Below are 20485 nucleotides of genomic sequence, written 5' to 3' on the forward strand. Positions count from 1 at the left end.
TGGTGACGGTTGTCCTTGGGCTGATGCTACAGCGACAGTGATGTGGGTTCGTGTGTATGGTCGCCTCGGCAAAACAAAACGTTTTAAACTCATGGCAAAAGCCAAATTTGTGGAATGTCCAGCTAATCGTAGCCTGTCATTAGATTACTCCACCTAAGCTGTGGAATATTCACCCAGACCCAGATGTGGATCGGAGGGATTATTACATATATGCATACATTACATTACATATAGACCACAGTTGCTGACCTAAAGGCAAAGCAACATCAACTTTAAGCCTTCTTTGTGCTTTTGTGCTATTTACAACATGAAAGCATAATGAAGGTCGATCTAGCCTGACTCAAAAAATAATGGGAAAAGGGGGAAAATTCAGATCTGGAGAAGGGATTACTGCTGCATCATCACATTTTCATGTTTATTCCAGTCATTCCTGTGTTCTTTGGAAATGTCTTTTTTTGCTACCTATGATCTGGGATTGGTTTGCTGAAGCAATTCAGCTGTGGGAACATTTCATTGATAGCTTATCAATTCTGGCTGAAAGACTTCAGAAAAGCGTGAGTTTTTAATATAACGAACTGACCTTTCTGACCGAAGTACAGGACTTCACATCTATTGGAACGACGCTGGCCACCTTTTATGCAACGATGCGCCTCTATTCATGCTTCTATGGGCCTTTTCAGAAACAAGATTTCTACTGAAAAACCTTCAGAAACGAATAAAAGCACTGCGTCTTTTGTCTCAACATAATTGTGCAGAATACCACACAAGCCTGTGGTTGCATGGTTTGTTGCCAGTGATTATGGTAATAACAAGTCTTGCTGATTGTAATAAAAAAAAGGAACGGTGGTTTTGCTGCTTGACATTCTAATGTTTTAAAATAACATTAAAAAAAAGGGTCAAACAAATCAAAGTGTTTATCTAAAAAGATCAGAGTGTTCTATTGTTCCAAAGGGGAAAACTTCCTTTATCAGCCATGCAGAGAAGCTTTCCTTTATTGTGTTCTGCTGCTATGCTGCGGAGTGGACAACAAAGCGTGCGCAGCTGGGTTCTTGCTTGTGGTGAATTTGCCAGTAACTTTCAACACCCACATTACATACAAGCAATGCTAATGTTGACTTAGCAGCAGAGTAGGAGGATGATTGCACCAAAACCATGTGCAGACAAATCGATACCGAATTTGGAAGGTGAATGAGGCATCAGAGTTGGGTAAATTAAAGCTGTCAAGATGGAGAAAAGAAAAAAAAGCTGAAAAAGTGTTTTTTGTTTTTTTCTTCTTCTGCAGGGAGTGGACAGATATTCCCTTGCCTGTCCATTGCAATGATGGTGTCATAGGGAATCTGTTAGTGCTCCACCACACTCGCTGTCTGTGGGGCGTGATTGTGTTCCTTTTCGGACCCGTTGGACTCTGCAGAAAGGATTACTGGGGAGCTTGGCTGCAGTAGACCTTTTTTTTTTTTTTTTTTTTTTTTTTTAAAGCCAGGGCTCAAGCTCCAGAGGACTAACAGCAAGTCAGACACTGTCAGATCCAGACTGGTGAGGCCAGGGGCAGATGCTTTGAAGTGGGCTGAGAGATCCTCATCTGTGGAGCTGGAGGGGGGATGAGATGGAGGGAGGAAAGAAAGCAGCGAGAGGTGCAAAAGCTTGAGCTAAACAAGCAGGATTTGAAAATCGAAAAGATATGACGTGCAAAGGTATAAGATGCAGATATATAAGATGAAAGAAATTTGAGTGGATGAGTCTTTCCTTTTCTGAAAGGGAACTGGCATGAAAATGCCAGGAAAAGAAACAAATGTAGCTCCTAGAACAACGACGGGATGAAAGCGGATTTAATTTGTGAACATTGAGTAAAGTCAAAGACAGCAATGTGAAAACGTACAGAATAGCTTTTGAACATTTGAGAATTTCCTCTCAAGCAGATGCACGTTTCCTTTTAAGAATATAAACAGTTCAACTAACACAGTTCATCCAGTCCCTCCATGTGTGCGTAGAAACCATCAGTATGACGTGCGACCACTAGCCCACACTCACAAGAACATTCTTCACTAACCATCCCAAGGTCTCACCGCCTTTAATCGTGCCTCTCTTTCCTCTCCTCTTACACTAAGTGCTGCACTACCATCAAAAATAGATCTTTAACAAACGGCCTTTCGGAGCTAATCCAAGCTTTCACATTCTACGGAAACATTTGGGCCTCCACACAATAGCAAAAGCAGATGTGTAACTTGATTGCCTTCGAAATTATGCGACGGTATCAGTCAATCAATCAACGCGCACGTACGTACGCTCTCGCACACGGACTCGCGATGGTTTCGGCTTCTTCCTGTCTGAGGTAACTTCAGCCTCGTTTCCGCGTCCCACGAGGAGGGTCTTTTATCATGTGACGCGGCGGTGTTGGCAGCGGTGAGGTGGGGCGGTCGACGGGGGAGGGAGAGGGGGGCAGTCCGACAGCTGTTTCCCATCGGCTTTCAGTCAAACGTAGACAGTCGCAGCGGTGTTCTGTGTGTCGGAGGGCCAACGCGGGAGAGAGAAGCCCTAATTCGCTAATTCCAATTAGAAGGTCATTCCGAGTTGTTCTCCCGTTGCTCGTCATGCATCTCTGGCCTTATTGCCCCGCGATATATTGAAATGTGTAGCCAGAGGTGAGTGGGTTGCCACCATCTGGGAGTGATTATGCGTTTTCCCCATTGTTTCCTGTCTTTTCACCCCTGCCCGACTCGACTCGCTGTTCTGCCGCTTGCTCCGCTTTGGCTCCCCTCTGCTTGTTCGGGACGTGAGCCCTCCCCCTCTGCCTTGTAATTTAAAACTGGGAAATGCTCAGCAGCAGTTCGCTCAAATGCACAGCCGGTCTACATCCGAGCACGTCGCTCACCTCACCTCATCATCATCATCATCATCAGGTGAAGCGATCTTCTCAGACGGAACGCGAAGAGAAAGGAGGGAGGGCGTTCCCATCCCGACAAACTCGAGGCCCTCTGTCTGTGCGCCTCCTTTCCCGGCTGTAAATCTCGAAAAATGACGGCGGTACGTTAAATTACGAAGCTCCAACCTGAGCTTCCTTGAAATGTGCGGAGCTGGAAGCTGCACAGTGGAGGCCTTGATGTGCTTGTTGTTTATGGTGGAGATGAGAGCTGCCTGCAACCACTGAAAATAACACGCTTTTGGAATAGACGCGAGCTCGCCGCGTCTCCGGTTGAGCTCTGGCTGCTTTCTCAGCACTCAGGCTACTCATTGAGGAAAGATGATAAATTGCTGTGGTGGCTTTTAGCCTCCTGCAGTGGGAAGCGTCCGCATCCCACTATTCTCATGAGCTATATTCAAGCGCATCCCTTCATTCTTCTGCAAGGCAAACAACTGTCTCACAAGTGTCCAGACTCCCATAAAATGGAGCGCCAATCAGTTGATCAGAGATTAAAATTGATCAGTTATTCCCTAAACAGCTGATTGGATATAGCAATGTGTCAGATACTAACAAAATTGATATTCTTTTTGCTTCATTAAATGCATCACAACTAAGGACACTCACTGTTTTTGGTGGCAATGAAGATGCACAGAACTCTTTTTGAGTAAATCACACAAGCGCTAGAAACATAAACGCTTTGAGGCACGAATGGGAACTCTTGCTGCACATATTTGATGTATTATATCATAGTATGGATAACTGGCATCAGCAGGTCAAGCACATGTATAAAAAAAGAGATGCAAATCAGCCAAAGAATACGCTGAGATACAATGAGAACCAGGTTTATTTAGGATTCCAGGCATAAGATGAATGGAAACATTTAAATTAACATTTTTAAACGGGTAATTTGTAAATATGTGCAGATTAAGCTAGCAATCAATTATCAAGTTACGCTTACGTTTTTTTTTTCTTCAAGCAAACTGTGACATATGAAGCTGTTCAGCGTGTAAAGTCCTCAGAACATTGTTGCTAAATGGTTGTATACTTTCCATTTTTTATCCTACAACCAAGGAAAACGGTACACGGCTGTAATGTCGATATAAAAAAATAAAAAAAAACTATTAACCTGAGGTTTGACAAAAAAAAAACATTAAACTATGTCTGTAAAAACCTCCTTTCTGTTTAGAATTGAATATATCTGTGTTTTTTTTTTTTCAGTTTTGCGAGACGACTTCAGGCAGAACCCCGTTGACGTCATGGTTGCCGTTGGAGAGCCTGCGGTGCTGGAGTGCCAACCCCCCCGTGGACACCCAGAGCCCACAATCTCCTGGAGGAGAGACGGCGCCAACTTGGATGACAGAGACGAACGCATCACAGTAATCCACACTCCTCTGTCCATAAACATGGCCCAAATCTCTCAAAATGGTCAAAAGTTTGCTACAAAGCAGCCCTTTTTTTTTTTTTTTTTACCTCTCATCAAAATTAATTTTTTCAACACGCAACCAAAAAGAGGAAAATGAACATAATTACACATTATGCAACTATGTTACATTAGCCCTTTAAAGAAAGAAAGTTAACTTTATTTGACATATACTTAGGAGAAATTTAACGTAGTAGCAAAATGCGACGATTTAACTCAAGAGCAGAACACGGAGAGCAAAATAAAATCCATTTCTGGATTTGTCTGACACTGTTCATGCACGCGCTCGCCTCAGATTTGTTTATACGGACGGCAGGAAGAGACTCAAAGCTCATGTTGGTGCAGAGTGACAGGTAGAGGCTCTCTGGGGGACGGTGATGGACAGAGCAGCTACCTCTGATTTAAGAAGAGGACCAGATCAGAGCTTGCGGGGAGGGGGAGGCTTCACAGAGGGAAATACAAAGGCTGCCTTTTGCTTTGTACTCTCCACGCGCCCGTCTCTGTCCTCCCTAATCAGCTTTTTTCTGTTTGGAAATTGGTCTTTTTCAGTGGCGCTCGCTCAAAGACATTGGCGGCTGCGCGGAAACCAAAGAAGTGCACGAGAAACTCGTGGCCGCTTCCAGGGTTACCGTGAGCTTTTAGTTAATAATGGGAATTTGAAGACAGAGTTAACACGCTCAGTAATATTTAGAGTTTTGACACATGTAAGTTTTTAGCTAATGGTGTTTGAACAGATCTTTATTTGATTTGTGCAAACAATACATTTAAGCAGATCAGCTTCCCAAAGTTTATTCGCGATTAAAACGATAATAAGACTTGAGAGAAATCCCTTGACTTGCTTGAATTGTTAATGCAGCTGCTACCACAGCAATCGTGGTAGAACAGAGGCAGTGAGACTGAGCAACTTTAGTGAGACAAACATTGTTTTGAGCTACGCTACTTTTTGCTTCTTGAGAAGTCCTGAGCTGCCAGTTTGATTTAGAAAGTTTGATTTTCATCTTTCTAGAGATATTTGACACACAGTTCTTCATAAAAGCATATTTTAGGATAATCAAACAGGAGGAAGAATGGCTGCTGAATCAAAAAAAAAAGTCATTAACCCTGAGCTCCTTTGGTTTACTAGAGATTGACATTAAAAAAAAAAGACTAGTCAGTAGTGCTGCAATGTCGGGCTAGCCTGAAGGAGACTGACTAATAACTGAGAGGCTGCTTTTTTCATCCTTCCAGCAGCAATTTAATGGTGCATTCTCTCTGCTGTGTGGCGGGTTTAAAGCGCCCACCAAGACAGGTGCCGTTGTAGCATATAGCGCCTGCTTTTTGGATGCGGCCCCTGCAGGCGGCCTTGGCCCCCCCGTGACTCCTTGCTAACAAATGCCAAAGCTTTGCTTCGCGCCTTGCACGTTTCTAGCAGGCAAACATGAATAGTTTGATTCCAAACCAGAGTGTAGGTGGGGGGAAAAGAAGTGGTCTTAAAAGCATAACAGCCTGGCTGAAGGTTTTATAATTGAAGCCGATTCCTCAGAGAAGGTTTCAGAGGACTGGATGGAAAAAGTAGATCTGGCCTTTTGTTTCGAGGTCTTAAGATCAGCGTGTTCTCCCATCTACGGTATCTGCTCAATGCTGCTGCCATATCACCTCTAACACCAGCTAGCTGCTGACTATCAGTGCAGCAGCCCTTTTCTTTTTTTTTCTAAACAACATAAAGACATCTGTGGGAGTGTATTGAAAATAGCTGAAAACAGCATGGCAGAGAGCACATATCTTTAGACTCTTGTGGGTAAGAAAAGGGATGGTGTGCGCGTGTGTGTGTGCGTGTGCGCATGTATGTGTGTGTGGATATGCACAAAGAAAGGGTAAAAAGTTTGGAAAGGCAAAGCAGGCTGACAGAACATCTAAGGAACATCTCTACAAAGAGGCCCCCTTCTTTGTTCCCAGGGTTCTTGTGCGGTGCTGGGCATGAATTATGTAATTTTATAAGCGGTGACCTTCTGTGAAGCTTGAAAGACAGTGTAAATTTTCTTTACGCTGTCATGCTATCAAGTGCATTAAAAAAGAAAAGTTTTTTTTTTTTTCCCTCTTTCTTTCAGAAAGGAAGTTAGCCAAAGATGAGTGCGCACGCAGGTGCCGTCTTACATGAAAGCAAACATGGCGTCACAATGAGAATCGAAGCCGCCGCCGGATCTTAGCCACAAATTTAATTTGCAGACCGATTATTACACGCACGGCAAACACACGCCGCATCCGCCGCGCACACTCCCGTGACATGCAAATACAACTGTGCAAACAAGTCGTTCTCTGCTTCTCCCTTCCAGATCCGGAGCGGCAAGCTTATGATCACCAACACCAGGAAGAGCGACGCGGGGAAGTACATCTGCGTGGCCACTAACATGGTGGGGGAGAGGGAGAGTGAGATTGCGGTACTCACTGTGCTAGGTAGTATTTACTCCTTTTGTTATTCCACTATAGCGTGTGTGTGTGTGTTTTTTTTTTAAACTGCTTCACTTAGTCTAACTCCCCTCACAGCTCACTTGCTTTGGTTTGCCAGGCCACTTTATATAAAACTGTTGTCACTGGGGTATAGTAATAACCGGTTAATTATGCTGATTACGCCGCCATCTCAGTCTGGCAGCGTTGGAGAGGTTTTCCCACAAAACAAGTGGCGAACGTCTGCTCCCGCTGCATCCCATCCGACGTTGCGAACCTTTCAGCGTAAGAGCTCCCCACGGAGCCATGCTTCTGACACTCTCTACATGCTCTAATGCCTAAACACACCCTCCACTCTCAGTCTCTCAACCCCATATTTTACTAACACTTTCCATCTCAGAAGAGCTCTTATCAGCGCCAAATGGTTAGATGACCTTGGTGTGAGTTTGTAGATGTAGCAGCGTTGGTGGCTGTAGTGCTGCCGAGTCCCTCATGGGTGGAAAGGTAATCCCGCAGAACAGACGTAGGGAAGCATGCGCCTGCTGAATGCACAAATGTAGCAGCTGAAAAGACAAAAACATAGGCTGGTATTTGCATGAAGGGTTTTTTTTTTTTTTTTTGTTCAGATAAGGCAGTTTGGTTACTTTTCTTATTTTCTTTTGTGCCAGATAAGGACGAGGTTGCTTGCGAAACTGCATGTAGGATTTATAGACTCCTCAAGTAATGAATAAATAATGATTAGATTTTCTTTTTAAATCAAAAGTCAGCTCAAACATGCAAACAAAAATTCCGAGAGTTATTTGTAGACAAATGTCTGACAGTCAGCAATCCTGATTGTTCCTGGTTTTTATGGTACTGCTTCTAAGCTTGTGCTGCATTTTTAGCTCATAATCTTTCCTCTCTATGGATCTTTTTCTGCATTGATCCAAACCAACGGGTTGCACCATGTCTTTAAATAATGAAGGACCAGCTCTGCTTGATCGAGGTAGAGTATTTTTTTTTTTTGGCGAGATCTTCACCTCTGAGTAGCACCCGGGCTTGAATATTCTCACCATGTTTCCCTGTGAGCATAATTTTCTCTTTTCAGTTCATCTTCTCAAAACCAAGCTTTTTTTTCTTTCCTGCAATAAATCTGTAGATTCAATCGACAGGTGTTCCTTTACAGGTTGGGATCTGATCTGCTCCTTTCAGTAGCTGCTGCTGGAGCATTTGCTCTCTAAGCTGCTGCATTTGTGTGCACAGTTATACTTATATTTCTGATTGTTCACTCCTTGATAAAGACCAGAATGATATCTTCATACATACATTCATATCACTGTCCCTTACAGAGCTGTTAAATCTCAACTATGAGACTAGAGATGAGCAGAATTAAAGGTTTTTATAACATAACTGTAGTTAAAAAAAAAACAAGTTGCTGCTCCTGATTCTAAAGCTTTTTGGGGGAAAGTAAAAGTTACTCAATTCAATGGAAATTTACTTCTTAAAAATGTCATTTAACAAGCCAGTAACTACCATTAATTTTGCACTACGTGTATGAGAGAGTGATAAAAAAAACGTACCACCAAGGAGCTCCTCAAGTGAAAAGATTCATAGTTTGAATAATGTTTTCTAACTTGTATTATTAGCCATAAATGGGGTTGGCATGGATGGCACATTTAGCACATTTCACCCTGTTAGCATAGTTTAGAATAGCCTCCCTCTTTGGTTATGTGCTGTTTCCACTGTCACCCACATGCATAACTGCATGTTTTCTCTTTTTCTGATAGTTTTCTTTAAAAGGTTGCGAGTGATCCTAATAGATCAGCCGTTTCTAAAATAATCAGATTAGCCCATTTGACACCAAATCCCCAATCTAACACATTTACCACATCTAGATATCTAGAGTAACTTCCATGTGACTCACTGATTTGCTACTTGTTGTAACACGTAGACATGAAAAGAAAAAAACCCCCCAGTAAAACTACTATGTACGTTCCCTTTTTTTCCTCATGTCTTCCATTCTAAATGTGCATAATTTGTTGCTTTCTTTTTTTCTTGGTCAAAATATATTTTTCTGAAAATGACACACACACTTTTGTCCTCTTTTCCGATCAGCCTCTTCTCCACAGGCACCACAAACACCGTGGCGAGAGATTGATGATCGCGGTGATATATCTGTGTCTTCTTCCTGTTGTTCTGCCCTTCAGAGCGGCCAACCTTCGTGAAGCGCCCCAGCAACGTGGTGCTGCTGGCGGACGAGAGCGTGGAGTTCCACTGTGTTGTTCAAGGAGACCCCGTCCCCACCGTCCGCTGGAGGAAAGATGACTCTGACCTACCTAAGGGCAGGTAACGTACTCCACCTTTAAACCATGACGCACACGTGGTGCTTTTCAGCTTCTTGTCTTATCTCTCGAGTCTTTGTGCCCGCAGATTTGAAATCCTGGAGGACCACACTCTGATTGTTCGCCAAGTTGCCTCTCCAGATGAGGGCTCCTACACGTGTATGGCAGAGAATATGGTCGGGAAATCTGAAGCATCTGCCACCCTCACGGTACACGGTCAGTACAAATGTCAGATAAGATATCCAACACCTTCTCTTGAAGAAGAAGGTTTTCTTTTTGTTCAAAATCGGAGCGACTCTCAAACAGCTCACCCTCTCTTGTTCTTAGTACGGCACAGAGGTTTTATTTGCTTCTTTTTAGTGTCCTACAAAATCTGCAACGTTCTCTGCGTCTCATTAACAAGGCGATGCAAATTGCAGCAATTTGTTTACGGGGGGAGTCTGAGGAAACGTTAACCTGGCCAGGAGAAAACTGATTCATTTGGTCCGAGCTGCTCTGCCTCAGTGGCACCTTTAGATATGTAAAATGAGAAGTAAGACAGCTCGTAGACCCGTTCAATTAAACACGTTGCTGTGTCGCTGTGGGTGAAATATACCGAGGCCGGTAGGACTTAATTAAAGATAAGGTAGCAGTGGTGGCTTGCTGGGAAGTGGCATGGTTCCAATTAAATTTTCTTCCCTTTCTCTGCAATCCTTGGAAAAGGGGAAAAAAAAAAAAAAAAAAAAACAGGCTTCAAGGGGTACCAGGGCTGATTTTCTTTGTGGTGAAGGAAAGAAGTGCAGCCAAGTGACAGATCAGTAGAGTCTTAATAATTAAAGTGAACAGCAAGGCATCTAAATATATGGATGTCTCATAATGAAATGGAAAATAAAACTTTAGGTTAAGTTATAGCCACAGCAGAAGTTACTTTCATAAATGTGCAGTATAACTACTAAGTAATAAGAGATAATCCTGGGAGTTGGAGTTTTTAAATTAGGAAGGTTCCTTTAGAGAAGTTACAAACGCTGTTGTGTCTCTTTCCTGAAACGGTGATTAATTTTGATCTTCATGTCATCATTAGTATTAATCTAAATTAGCCTCTACGTTTACTAATCCTATACCTTCAATCATTTTTTTAGATTTTGTTTAAATATAAGAGCTCACCGACCTTCGTGTGGTCTTCTGCTGCTGTAAACCATCTGCGTTGAGGTTAACAGTGTTGTGTGTGTTTTAACAGTGTTTTCTGCTCACCTCGGTTTGTATTGAGCGTTTGTTTGAGTTGCCTCTGCATCATCTGCGCGTTCTCCACCGACCTTTGACGACGACAACGTATTTTTTTGTCTAAACGACATACCTTTGTAACTTGTTGTATTTTCGGTGACAGTTGCATGTGAAAGTTGCAGTAGATCAGCAGTTTACTCTGAGCACCCTGTCTGGCAATAGCAACCGTGCCACGTTCAAAGTGACTTAAATCCCCTTTCTTCCCATTCGGTTGCTCTCTTTGAACTTCAGCAAGTCACATTCACCATTCTGGACGCCTAAAGGCACTTGCTTGCTACCGTGTGACAGGCAGATTTGCTGTGTTAATAAGTAATTGAACAGGTTAGCTGGTTAGTGCAATGTTTTTCTTTTTATGAAGGGCGTACTACCTGCTCTTGTCTTATCTTTAAAGGAAAATAATTAATGAGATCACAAAAGAAACATCCTGCAATTTATATGTAAGCTTATGTACGTGTATATAAGGCAGTAATGTATTTTAAAAAAAACAGTGCGACTTTCTAAGGCAGTATGGTCATGTTCAACTCCACCCTAATTAAAGAGCATTCAGACTGGCCTTCCACATATGTACACAGTCATACACATTCAGCTTCAAAGCAGATTGAATGAATTGAGAATGAAACAATTATTTAGCCTTTATTTAAACAAGCAAGACAGATTAACAACAATTTCCTATTTTCAACTGTGGCTTGGCAAATAGCAGGGGCCGAGCCTTGAGGGAGGGAAGAAAAGAAAATCATATACTGCGCTTTGCAAAAATGATTTTGTACCCCTTGAACGTTTTCACATTTTCTCACAGTACAACCACAATCGTTAATGTGCTCTCTTTTATTTTTAAGTTGTCCTTTTTTTTTTTTTTTTTTTTACAATTCAAAGACTGAAAAGTGTGTAGAGAAAATTACATCATGTGTAATTTTCTCTACACATGATGATGTCTACAATGTGAAGCTTTCCATCAAATCTCACTGACCAGACCTAAAATTTTATCAAACATTTTCCTTCACACTTCATACTACCTTAAGTTTGTCTATCATACAAAACTTAGAATACATTGGATACAGAGACATTGAATATGCTCACATTTTGTCACGTCACGACCACAGACCCTGCAGGGTGCATACTCTTACAAGAGACTACATGGTGGAACATTCATCAGAAATAGTTTAAACCATGATGTAGTTGAGAAAAAGTGAGAGATGCAAAGGATGACAGTAAAAGGCAGGTGTGAAAAGAATGAGAAGATGCTCATAATAACTCAAGGAAAACAATAAGCTTGGGGTAGAGGGGTTATTTTGTTGTCATCCAGTGAGAAGATGTTGCTGTATGGTCAAGTTCTGCATCACTCATTCCACTGTTCTTTTGTTTCTTCCTTCTCTTCTAGTCGACACGGGTAAGTTGTCTTCCATCCCTCATCCACCATCAGACAGCAACAGGAAATCATGAACCTGTGTCAGTGTTATTCCATCCACTATTACAGTATGTAATGCATAATATGTGTGGGTAAAAAAATTTAAAAAAGAGCATTTTATATGCACGCAGGGATGCTCTAAAAACACCGAATGATCAAAAAATGTGTTAGGCCGCCAATTAATTAGAGCTTCCCCTCTTCCGCAGTGCCCCCCGCCTTCGCCGTTCGCCCCAGGAACCAGGTGGTGTCGGTGGGCAGGACGGTCACCTTCCAGTGCGAAGCCACGGGCAACCCGCAGCCGGCCATTTTCTGGCAGAGGGAGGGCAGCGAGGTGAGACTGACCTAACCCCCCACCCCTCTTGTTCTGCCATCCCACTAAATCACTGCTCGGTGTAAATAAAGATAACGAGGGGGGGGGCTTCTAACTGTGATTTGCCTCTCTTCTCCAGAGTCTTCTGTTCTCCTACCAGCCGCCACAGCCCTTCAGCCGTCTGTCTGTCTCCCAAATGGGCAGCTTAACCATTACGGACGTTCAGCGCTCTGACGCGGGCTTCTACATCTGCCAGGCTCTCAACATAGCTGGCAGTGTCATTACTAAAGCTCTGCTAGAAGTTACAGATGGTGAGTAACGGAGAAAGAGGCCAAATGAGACGACTTGCGCTTCGGTCTGCTGATTCTTGATTCGCAGCTCCTTTTTTCTTTTTTTTTTCTCCCTAATAACGTTGGCAAAAAATCGATTGACACGGTTTTGGAAAAGAAGGTGTGTGTTTTAAACTTTGGGTTTTACTTATCAGAGCTTATATCGCCTTGTTCTAGCACTATTTAAATTTTACCTCAAAGCACTACGGCGAATATAGATTTCTGCATTACTTGTCAACTACAAAGCATGCAGACCCCTCAGGTCTTCAGAGATCTGCTTACTCAGTGTTTCCTGGACTAGAACTTATCAGTGTGATGCATTGTTTTCTTATTTATTTATTTATTTATTTATTTATTTATTTATTTAGTCTTTCTTTCAATGGTCAGTAAAGCAGTTTGGATTGCCCTACTCCTGGTGCTATACGTAGATAAACATGCCTGGCTTTACATCAAGTGTACAAAACTCTTATTATTTAAAAAGCAAAACATGATTCCAAGACTTCTGGAACAATGCCCATTGGTCAAATAAAGCTGAATCAGATGTCCTATGCACAGCTTGTTTTGGTGGAAACTGAACATGGCAGCAAATCTACAAGAATGGTTGGAGAAAAAAAAAAACTCCAAAAAAACTTAAGGTAACGCAACGGCCCAGACGAAATCCAGATCACCACCCAGTTAAAACGGATCCGCATTTAAGCAAGAGCAAACAACGTTTAATAAACAGCTGGATTGTAGAATCCTTTGTGTATTATTCTACACTTCAAGTTTGAATTCAACTCAAGAAGCTCGAGACCAAATTATTTACATGAAGTCCTGGTAGGTGAAACCCTAGAAGTGAGGGTCAGAGTACTTTCCTCCAAACTGATGTAAGATCCCTTTGAACATTTACTGACTTTGTTTGTCTTTGTTCCACATTAGACGTTTGTGAATGAAGGCTGGTGATTTTGACATATGATGCCATTTATAGGTGGTATGTAAAAAGAGCTCGGAGGGGGACTCTAATCCAAATCCAACACGATGAAATATCTGTGTTAATTGCTTTCGAAAAACCAATTTATCTGTGCTTGGAGGCTCACACCCCTAATTACACACCTGTGTGAGCACCCCTACATGTAACTTGGTGAAATGTACGTGCATTATATTTATGGGAGATAATTGCTTCAGGTTTCAACAGACAGTAAATGGATCTACTTGAGGAGTTATTAAGTGCAGGGCTTGCAGTCACAGACGTTTTTTACGCGCGGCAGGTGTGCGGCGTTCTTACAAAGGGGGATGATGGCCGACTTTTTTTTTTTTTTTTTGTCGTAGTTCTGCTCCCTGACTTGTACTTCTCTCGCCTAAATTCCCTCCATCCGAACACATTCCTTTCATCTCCAACTGGAGAGGTGCATTTGTATGGTAATAACGGGCTCACATTACCCCGGGCGCTTTTCAAAGCATCTTTCCATCACCTTTTTCTTTTTTTTGGTGGGGGGGGTGGTTGGGGCAGGAGGAGGAACAGGAGTGTTTTTTATTTTTTTATTTATTTAGCTGTCTTAAACCTTCACCCCCACCCACAGGTTTTTTTTTTTTTTAATGTGTGTGAGAGAGGGAGCTCTGTTATCTAAGTGGAACTGTTATTAGTTGGGCTTTGCTGTCATGATTGGATCCGGCTCCAGCAGTACCTTCTACCCAATGAATGATTAGTTGCCCTCCGCTGGAGGGGAAAAGTTGATTTCTTTCTCCTCGAAACCCTGCACATCCACCTAAGCCTATTGTTCTCCTGCTTTACCAATTTTCCTCCCAATATCTTTCACATCTTATCTCTTTCTGCCTCCTCTCCACTGCATTTTATTTTCCCTCGTCTCATCTTTCTTACTTTTATAGCTTTCTGTTTATAACTTTGACCTTTTTTTGAGCATCAGCTCAATTTCTAATGACCTGCACTTTAGTTTTTTTTTGTTTTTTTTTTTTACCTCTTTAGGTCTTTTGTTTTAAAAGTGAACAGAGGGAGACGAGAATGTAGGAGAAAAAGAGCAGACGATAAAAATGTTGATGTTTAATATCTTAACCATGACCTTCTGTACTTATTTTTCTATTTAAACAAATCAAAGTCTTGTTAAAGACTAGCAGTTAGCAGTCTCTGTGTTATCCCTTTTCTCTTTCCCTATGTGGTCAAAGAGTGATTGTTGAACACCGTTAGTGCGAATTGTGTTCTTTTCGGTGAACAGACTCGTTCCCTTGAACTAAAGTACTTCATGTAGCATTGGCATTTAAATATTCAGCATCATTTTCCATACTTTTGTTATCCTGTTGAAGAGGTTTGGTGAAGCTCTTCTTGTCTCTCTAACCCAACAAATTCAAATATGCAAATTTCTGATCCATTGTTTGGTTACAAATGAATGTATTGCTGTCTCAAAACCAAAGTTGAAATAAACAACTTAGCAGTTATTTGTTTTCATGAGGTCTACTTATGTCCTTCTCCATTTATTTTTCTAAAGAGAATAAGATACATAGTTCTAGTCAGATGCTGTGTTTAATGTACAATGTGAGAAATATTCTCATCGAGTCATTTTTTTTTCCACCTTTTCCATTTTTTTGTTTTCTCACAGCTGGATCAGAGCACCCCCCTCCCGTCATCCGGCAGGGTCCCGTCAATCAGACGGTTCCCGTTGACAGCACGGTCGTACTGGGTTGCCAAACTGTTGGCGCTCCGCCTCCCACTGTCCACTGGAAGAAGGACGGCACAGTGGTCTCTCCGGTGGATTCTCGGATGTCCCTAACAGAAACGGGGTCACTGAAGATCCACTATGCAAAGGTAAGGCCTAAAGTACAACAGCAATTGCGAAGACCAGGCTTGTCGCCACGTCAACCGGTTAACCTGCGCACCCGAATCTTTTTCTCGTCAGCTGGGCGATTCAGGGTTCTTCACATGTGTTGCTTCTAGTCCGAGTGGAGAGGCTTCCTGGACCGCATATCTGCAAGTGGAAGGTGTTTTATTCATACGCAGGGATTTTATTCTTCCTCCTGAGGATTACTGTAAAGGTCACATTTTAGTAAATTTGTTGCGCTCTCTGTGGCAGAGTTTGGCGTTGTTGTCCAGTCTGGTCATCCCAAAGACTCCCACCTGATTCCTGGTGCTCCGTCTAAACCTGAAGTTTCTAATGTTAGCCGGATGTCTGTCACGCTGTCATGGAAATCCAGCCCTAATCCTGGCGTAGTGCCCACATCCTACTTAATAGAAGCATTCAGGTTAGATATATTTGTGCTCTTTTTGAATTCACGCCATTTTTTGTTGTGTATCTGATTTGATTTCTCCTCGTCTTTCCACAGCTATACGTTAGGAAACAGATGGGTGACCTTAGCAGAGCATGTGAAGACTGAGTCCCATGTTCTGACTAATCTGAAACCTGGAGCTGTTTATCTCTTCATGGTCAGAGCCAGTAATATTTATGGCCTTAGTGATCCCAGTCCAATCTCTGACTCAGTCAGAACTCAAGGTAAGTGTAAGGCCTTAATTTTCACTTCAATTCTAGCAAACGCCTTAAACTTCACAGAAACATTTCATTTCAGATACTCACTTGATATTAGCGGGCCCCGCAAAAGTATAAAATTTCTTTAAACTTTTTATTTTTATAACCGCAAAGTTTGATGTGTTTGATTTTTTTGACATCAGACCAACACAGAGTAGCGCAAAGTTGTGAAGTGACAGTAAAATCATACATCATTTTCAAAGCTTTTTACAAATAAAAATATAAAAATGGTGTTCTGAATTCAAACCCCTTTGTTCTGATACCCCTAAATAAAATCTGGTGCAACCAACTGCATATTTAACTTGTAAAATTTGCAATGGTTTAAAGCCCTCTTATATACTGGCGACCGGTCCAGGTTGTACTCCGCCTCTCTAGTCGAAGTCCAGACCTCTGTGGCATGACTTGAACCACACGAACAAATCACTAAACACAACCGCAAATCTGAAAGCACAACAGTAATTAAGCACAATTACAAATTAAAAGAACACAGCTACAAAATAGGACAACACAACAGTAACCAAGTTTAATTAAAATTAAGAAAACGCAACGGCAACAAATTAACAAATCGAAAGCGGTAAGTCTCAGTGGGAAAGCTAACACGACACCACTTTTCATTTTGGAGCCGGAAATGACTTTGTTGTTTGCTCCGTCTTTGTTTAGATAGACAGGCAGACATTCACAGCGCTATGTATCCCCCAAACTGTGTAAAAGAACAAAGCCTAGCTTCTTAGCATGTCCCAACTCAAAATACCATTGGTTAGCGGTTGCTGCTACTTCTTCTTCTTTTCTATTATGGTGGATCGCAAACAAACTCAAGGCGCATACCGCCACCTACTGTACACAAGTGTGTAACAGCATTAACTCACGTCTATTAAATTCTGTTAATTTTGTTTCAAAAAGATAATTAAGTAGTGCTTTTAGATGTTGGTGTGATTTTGAATATGTTGTGTTTTTAAATTTGTACTTGTTTTTAATGATTTTGTGGACGTGGTTTGCACTTCAGGGCCACCGTAGGAAAAGTGCTGCATACAAACGATTTCCATCGAGCCTGACTGATCTTGAACTTCCCTGCAAAGATAGCAGCGATATAACCCTGAAAAACATTCTGCTTTTCAGATTTTTATTTGTGAAAAGTTCTGAAAACCCATCTAAAATTTTCTTTCCAATTTTTTATATATTTTTATATTTATGTATTGGTCTTTCCCATAAAATCCCACACTTCCGCTGGACAACATGAGAAAATGTTCAGTGTTTAACATTTTTCCTTTGCTCCACACACAGACAGCTCCTCCACCATGCAGGGGGTGGACCACCGTCACATCCAGAGAGAACTGGGAGATGTTGTGATCCACCTACACACACCGACAGTCCTGTCGTCTTCAGCTGTCCGGGTGCACTGGATGGTGAGTTCATCATGTTGGCCGTACTGCAGATAGCTGCCCTCACAGCTCCCAGAATTAAGACGAATGAGACAAAAAGTCAAGCACGAACACACGTCTTTTGTTTTTAGGTTAATTGCCAGCCTCGGAAAATAAGAGTTGCTGATAGATTAGCGACCGCACATTCATCAGATATGAGACTAAGTTGTAGTTAGTGTCAGCAGCGTTGTCCACTGTGTTGAAAGAAAATATACTCTGTTATACATTATGTGCTGCTAAGATGGTAGAGAGATGGTTTAGTGCAGCAACAAATGAATTGGTCTTTGTTACCCATTGAGTTTAGCTTCATACAGATACAACTATGCCAGCAGCAGTTTTCTGTGTGGGTGTCTGCTCAGAAATTCCTTCAGGCGCCCTTTGCCAAAAATCATGCGGTTTAAACGGAAAGTGCTTAGTTGTGTTTTTGCTTGTTTTTCTCAAACCATGCTGAGTGGAAACTATTAATGACCTCAGATTGTGGTTTTGCACAGAGAATTCACATTTCATCTGTGCAAGTTAATAGGAGAAGGAGGGTTAGTAAGCTTTAATACATCCTTCCTACGGGATGTTTAACGCAGACCAAGACTTGCACTGGTTTTGCATTTAAAGGGTCGTGTGATCGCAGATGTTGCACTTATTATACGATGCACTTATTAATTTATATGTTTATAAGGATGTGTGAATTTTATTGTTTGAGCTATCACTCTTGAGTCTGTTCATGTGCCTTGAAATTGCCTCTTGGGGGTAAATAACTACTTGAATTGAATGGTTCCTAGGTGGAACAGCAGTCCCCTTACATCCAGGGCTACAAGGTGCTTTACAGGGTATCCGCGGAGCATGGGCAGCCGGAATCGCAGTGGGCTGTTCTGGAATTGCGTGCCCTGCCGGAGGACGGGGTGGTGATCAGTCAGCTAAAGAAGGGATGCATCTACGAGTTCAAAGTGCGACCTTTCTTTGATGAGTTCCAAGGAGCTGACAGTGAGGTGAAGGTTGTCAGGACATTGGAAGAAGGTAATTTTTTTTTCTTCTTCTTCTTTTTTTTTTTTTTTAGAACAGTTTCTTTAAATATAGGTGAGAAAGTCCAGCTGGAGCTACAGAGCCTTGCAAAGTACTCATACGTCCTGAATTTTCTCACACATTGCAGCTACAAAACTTCAACGTTCTTCAGATTTTATGAGACAGACGAACACAGGGTTACATAAAATGGCGAAGCAGAAGGAAAACGAAAATCTCAAAAGTGCGTTAAAAGTACTTTGTAGAAGTACATTTTGCTGTAATTACATCCCTCTTCCATTTATTGTGTGTTGCTAACAACCTTGGATGTCTAAAGGCTGACAATTTTTGCCCATGGTTCTTTCAATACCCAGTGGAAGTGGATGGAGAGCGTCTGTAGACAGAAGTTTTCCAACCTTGTTTTGATGCAAACTATTCCATAGTACCTCTGCCCGTGTGTCTCCAGCCTATTGTCCCTTCTACAGGTCTTATGAGAAACTGCAGACTGGATTTTGTCTGATATTATTTCAACAACGGCTCTCTTCTTGTCACTTTTCCGTAAAGACCTGATATTGAGAGAAAGGAAAAGTGTCAAAGGGAACATATGTTCTTACCTTCTTCCAGACCTGCCATTGGCCTTCTGGCCGTTTCTTTGATAAATCCTTTAAGTTGAGGTGACTGGTTGTGTTTCGGTAGGTTTACAGTAGTGCCACACTCTTTCCATTTTTCAGAAGATGGATTTAACATTAGCCTGTGCTGCTAAGATAGCAGCACAAGGTATCATCTAACTCTGTGCTACTAACTCTTCTTTATACTTCTCTACTGCTTGATGTCCAGTTTGTTAATTAGTCTCAGTTTTGCCATTTGTTCACAATTAAATCACATATTGGTGGGTTATATTTACTTAGTAGGTTTTGGTTGTGATTACGGTTACCTTAAAGTTTATTTATCAGAAGTTGTGTACACATTTAGATTATTTGTACGATGATCGTGATTAAGTTCAATGTGTATGAACACTACTGCAAGGCTCAGTAAGTATTTGTGTTATTAAAAACAAATCCTGTGGCAACAGAGAAACGATGCATTGCTTTATTCAGCGCAAAACCATATCAGGTAAGTCTTCCTTCATGTGCCTGTTGCCAAGTGTGTGTATTCCTGTTTTAGCCCCAAGAAGAGCTCCCCAGGGTGTTACAGTCACGAAGAGCGATGCCAATGGGACTGCTATCCTTGTTTCCTGGAAGCCACCTCCAGAGGGGGGAGAGGACGGAATCATTCAGGAATACAAGGTCTAAAAATACCACAGCTCAATTCTGTTCTGGTTCTTTTTTTTTTAATTATTATTATTATTTTGTCTCACTGTGTTGTTGAGTGCGTCCCTGTGGCAAACATTGTCATCTTGTCACTGCGTTTTCCACAGATCTGGTGCCTGGGTAACGAGAGCCGCTACCACGTGAATCAGTCGGTGGATGGGTCAACCTTCTCTGTGCTCATTCCCAGTCTGGCTCCAGGAATTCGCTACAGCGTAGAAGTTGCAGCGAGCAACGGTGCCGGGCCGGGAGTCAAGAGCAATGTGGCGTTCTTTCAATTAGGTAATTGTTCCCTCTGAACGGGACAGCAGACTGCTGGGTGGCGTTTAGTTTGACGTTTCTGTTCCTCTCGTTCGTTTTTTTATTTTTTTTATTTATATATATAAAATCCACTTGGTTGTCAATAACTTCTGGATAGCTTTCACATTTTTATTTTTATTTTTGATGTACACAGCTTTTCATGTTCTCACGTTCAAGCCTGTTCTCCTGCTTTTTATCGGTCAGATTCTGCCGGCCAGATGATGGACATCAGTGACAAAAGAGGCACCTTGTCCCAGATCTCAGAGGTGGTGAAGCAGCCGGCTTTTATCGCAGGCATTGGCGCCACCTGCTGGCTCATCCTCATGATTTTCAGCGTGTGGCTGTACCGTCATCGCAAGAAGAGGAGTGGCCTCAGCAGCACATACACCGGCATCCGGAAGGGTGTGTTCCCGTGTCCCCTTCACCGTTTTAGCTTATGAAATAATTTGCAGAGACTCAGGATATTAAATTACATTACCATTTGGAGAGCCTGTATTGAATAATAATATAATTAGGGTGCCCATCAAACACTGACGTTTTGCCACCACACAACACACAAGTCATCATTGCAATTATATTAAGGGAAA

General features: G+C 42.0%; 1 protein-coding gene across 4 annotated transcripts in view; it reads left to right on the plus strand.

Annotated features, from left to right (window-relative positions):
• Positions 1 to 20485, plus strand: part of LOC103475898 (roundabout homolog 1-like) — a 98009-nt gene that overhangs the window by 68910 nt on the left and 8614 nt on the right. For 2 of the 4 annotated variants that reach the window (XM_081615618.1, XM_081615619.1), the window contains 15 exons: positions 4118 to 4275; positions 6632 to 6752; positions 8930 to 9068; positions 9153 to 9280; positions 11936 to 12060; positions 12179 to 12350; positions 14960 to 15165; positions 15257 to 15338; positions 15431 to 15599; positions 15681 to 15847; positions 17162 to 17283; positions 18075 to 18309; positions 19456 to 19577; positions 19709 to 19880; positions 20103 to 20300. In XM_081615618.1, coding sequence (XP_081471744.1) covers positions 4118 to 4275; positions 6632 to 6752; positions 8930 to 9068; positions 9153 to 9280; positions 11936 to 12060; positions 12179 to 12350; positions 14960 to 15165; positions 15257 to 15338; positions 15431 to 15599; positions 15681 to 15847; positions 17162 to 17283; positions 18075 to 18309; positions 19456 to 19577; positions 19709 to 19880; positions 20103 to 20300 — 2316 coding nt within the window. Of the gene's footprint in view, positions 1 to 2310; positions 2330 to 2461; positions 3022 to 4117; positions 4276 to 6631; positions 6753 to 8929; positions 9069 to 9152; positions 9281 to 11935; positions 12061 to 12178; positions 12351 to 14959; positions 15166 to 15256; positions 15339 to 15430; positions 15600 to 15680; positions 15848 to 17161; positions 17284 to 18074; positions 18310 to 19455; positions 19578 to 19708; positions 19881 to 20102; positions 20301 to 20485 lie in introns of those variants that run through there. The other 2 variants (XM_081615621.1, XM_081615620.1) reach the window with 2 other exon arrangements.

Source organism: Poecilia reticulata, chromosome 14, assembly GCF_904066995.2.
Source record: "Poecilia reticulata chromosome 14, P_reticulata-male-v2, whole genome shotgun sequence".
Taxonomy (NCBI): Eukaryota; Metazoa; Chordata; class Actinopteri; order Cyprinodontiformes; family Poeciliidae; genus Poecilia; species Poecilia reticulata.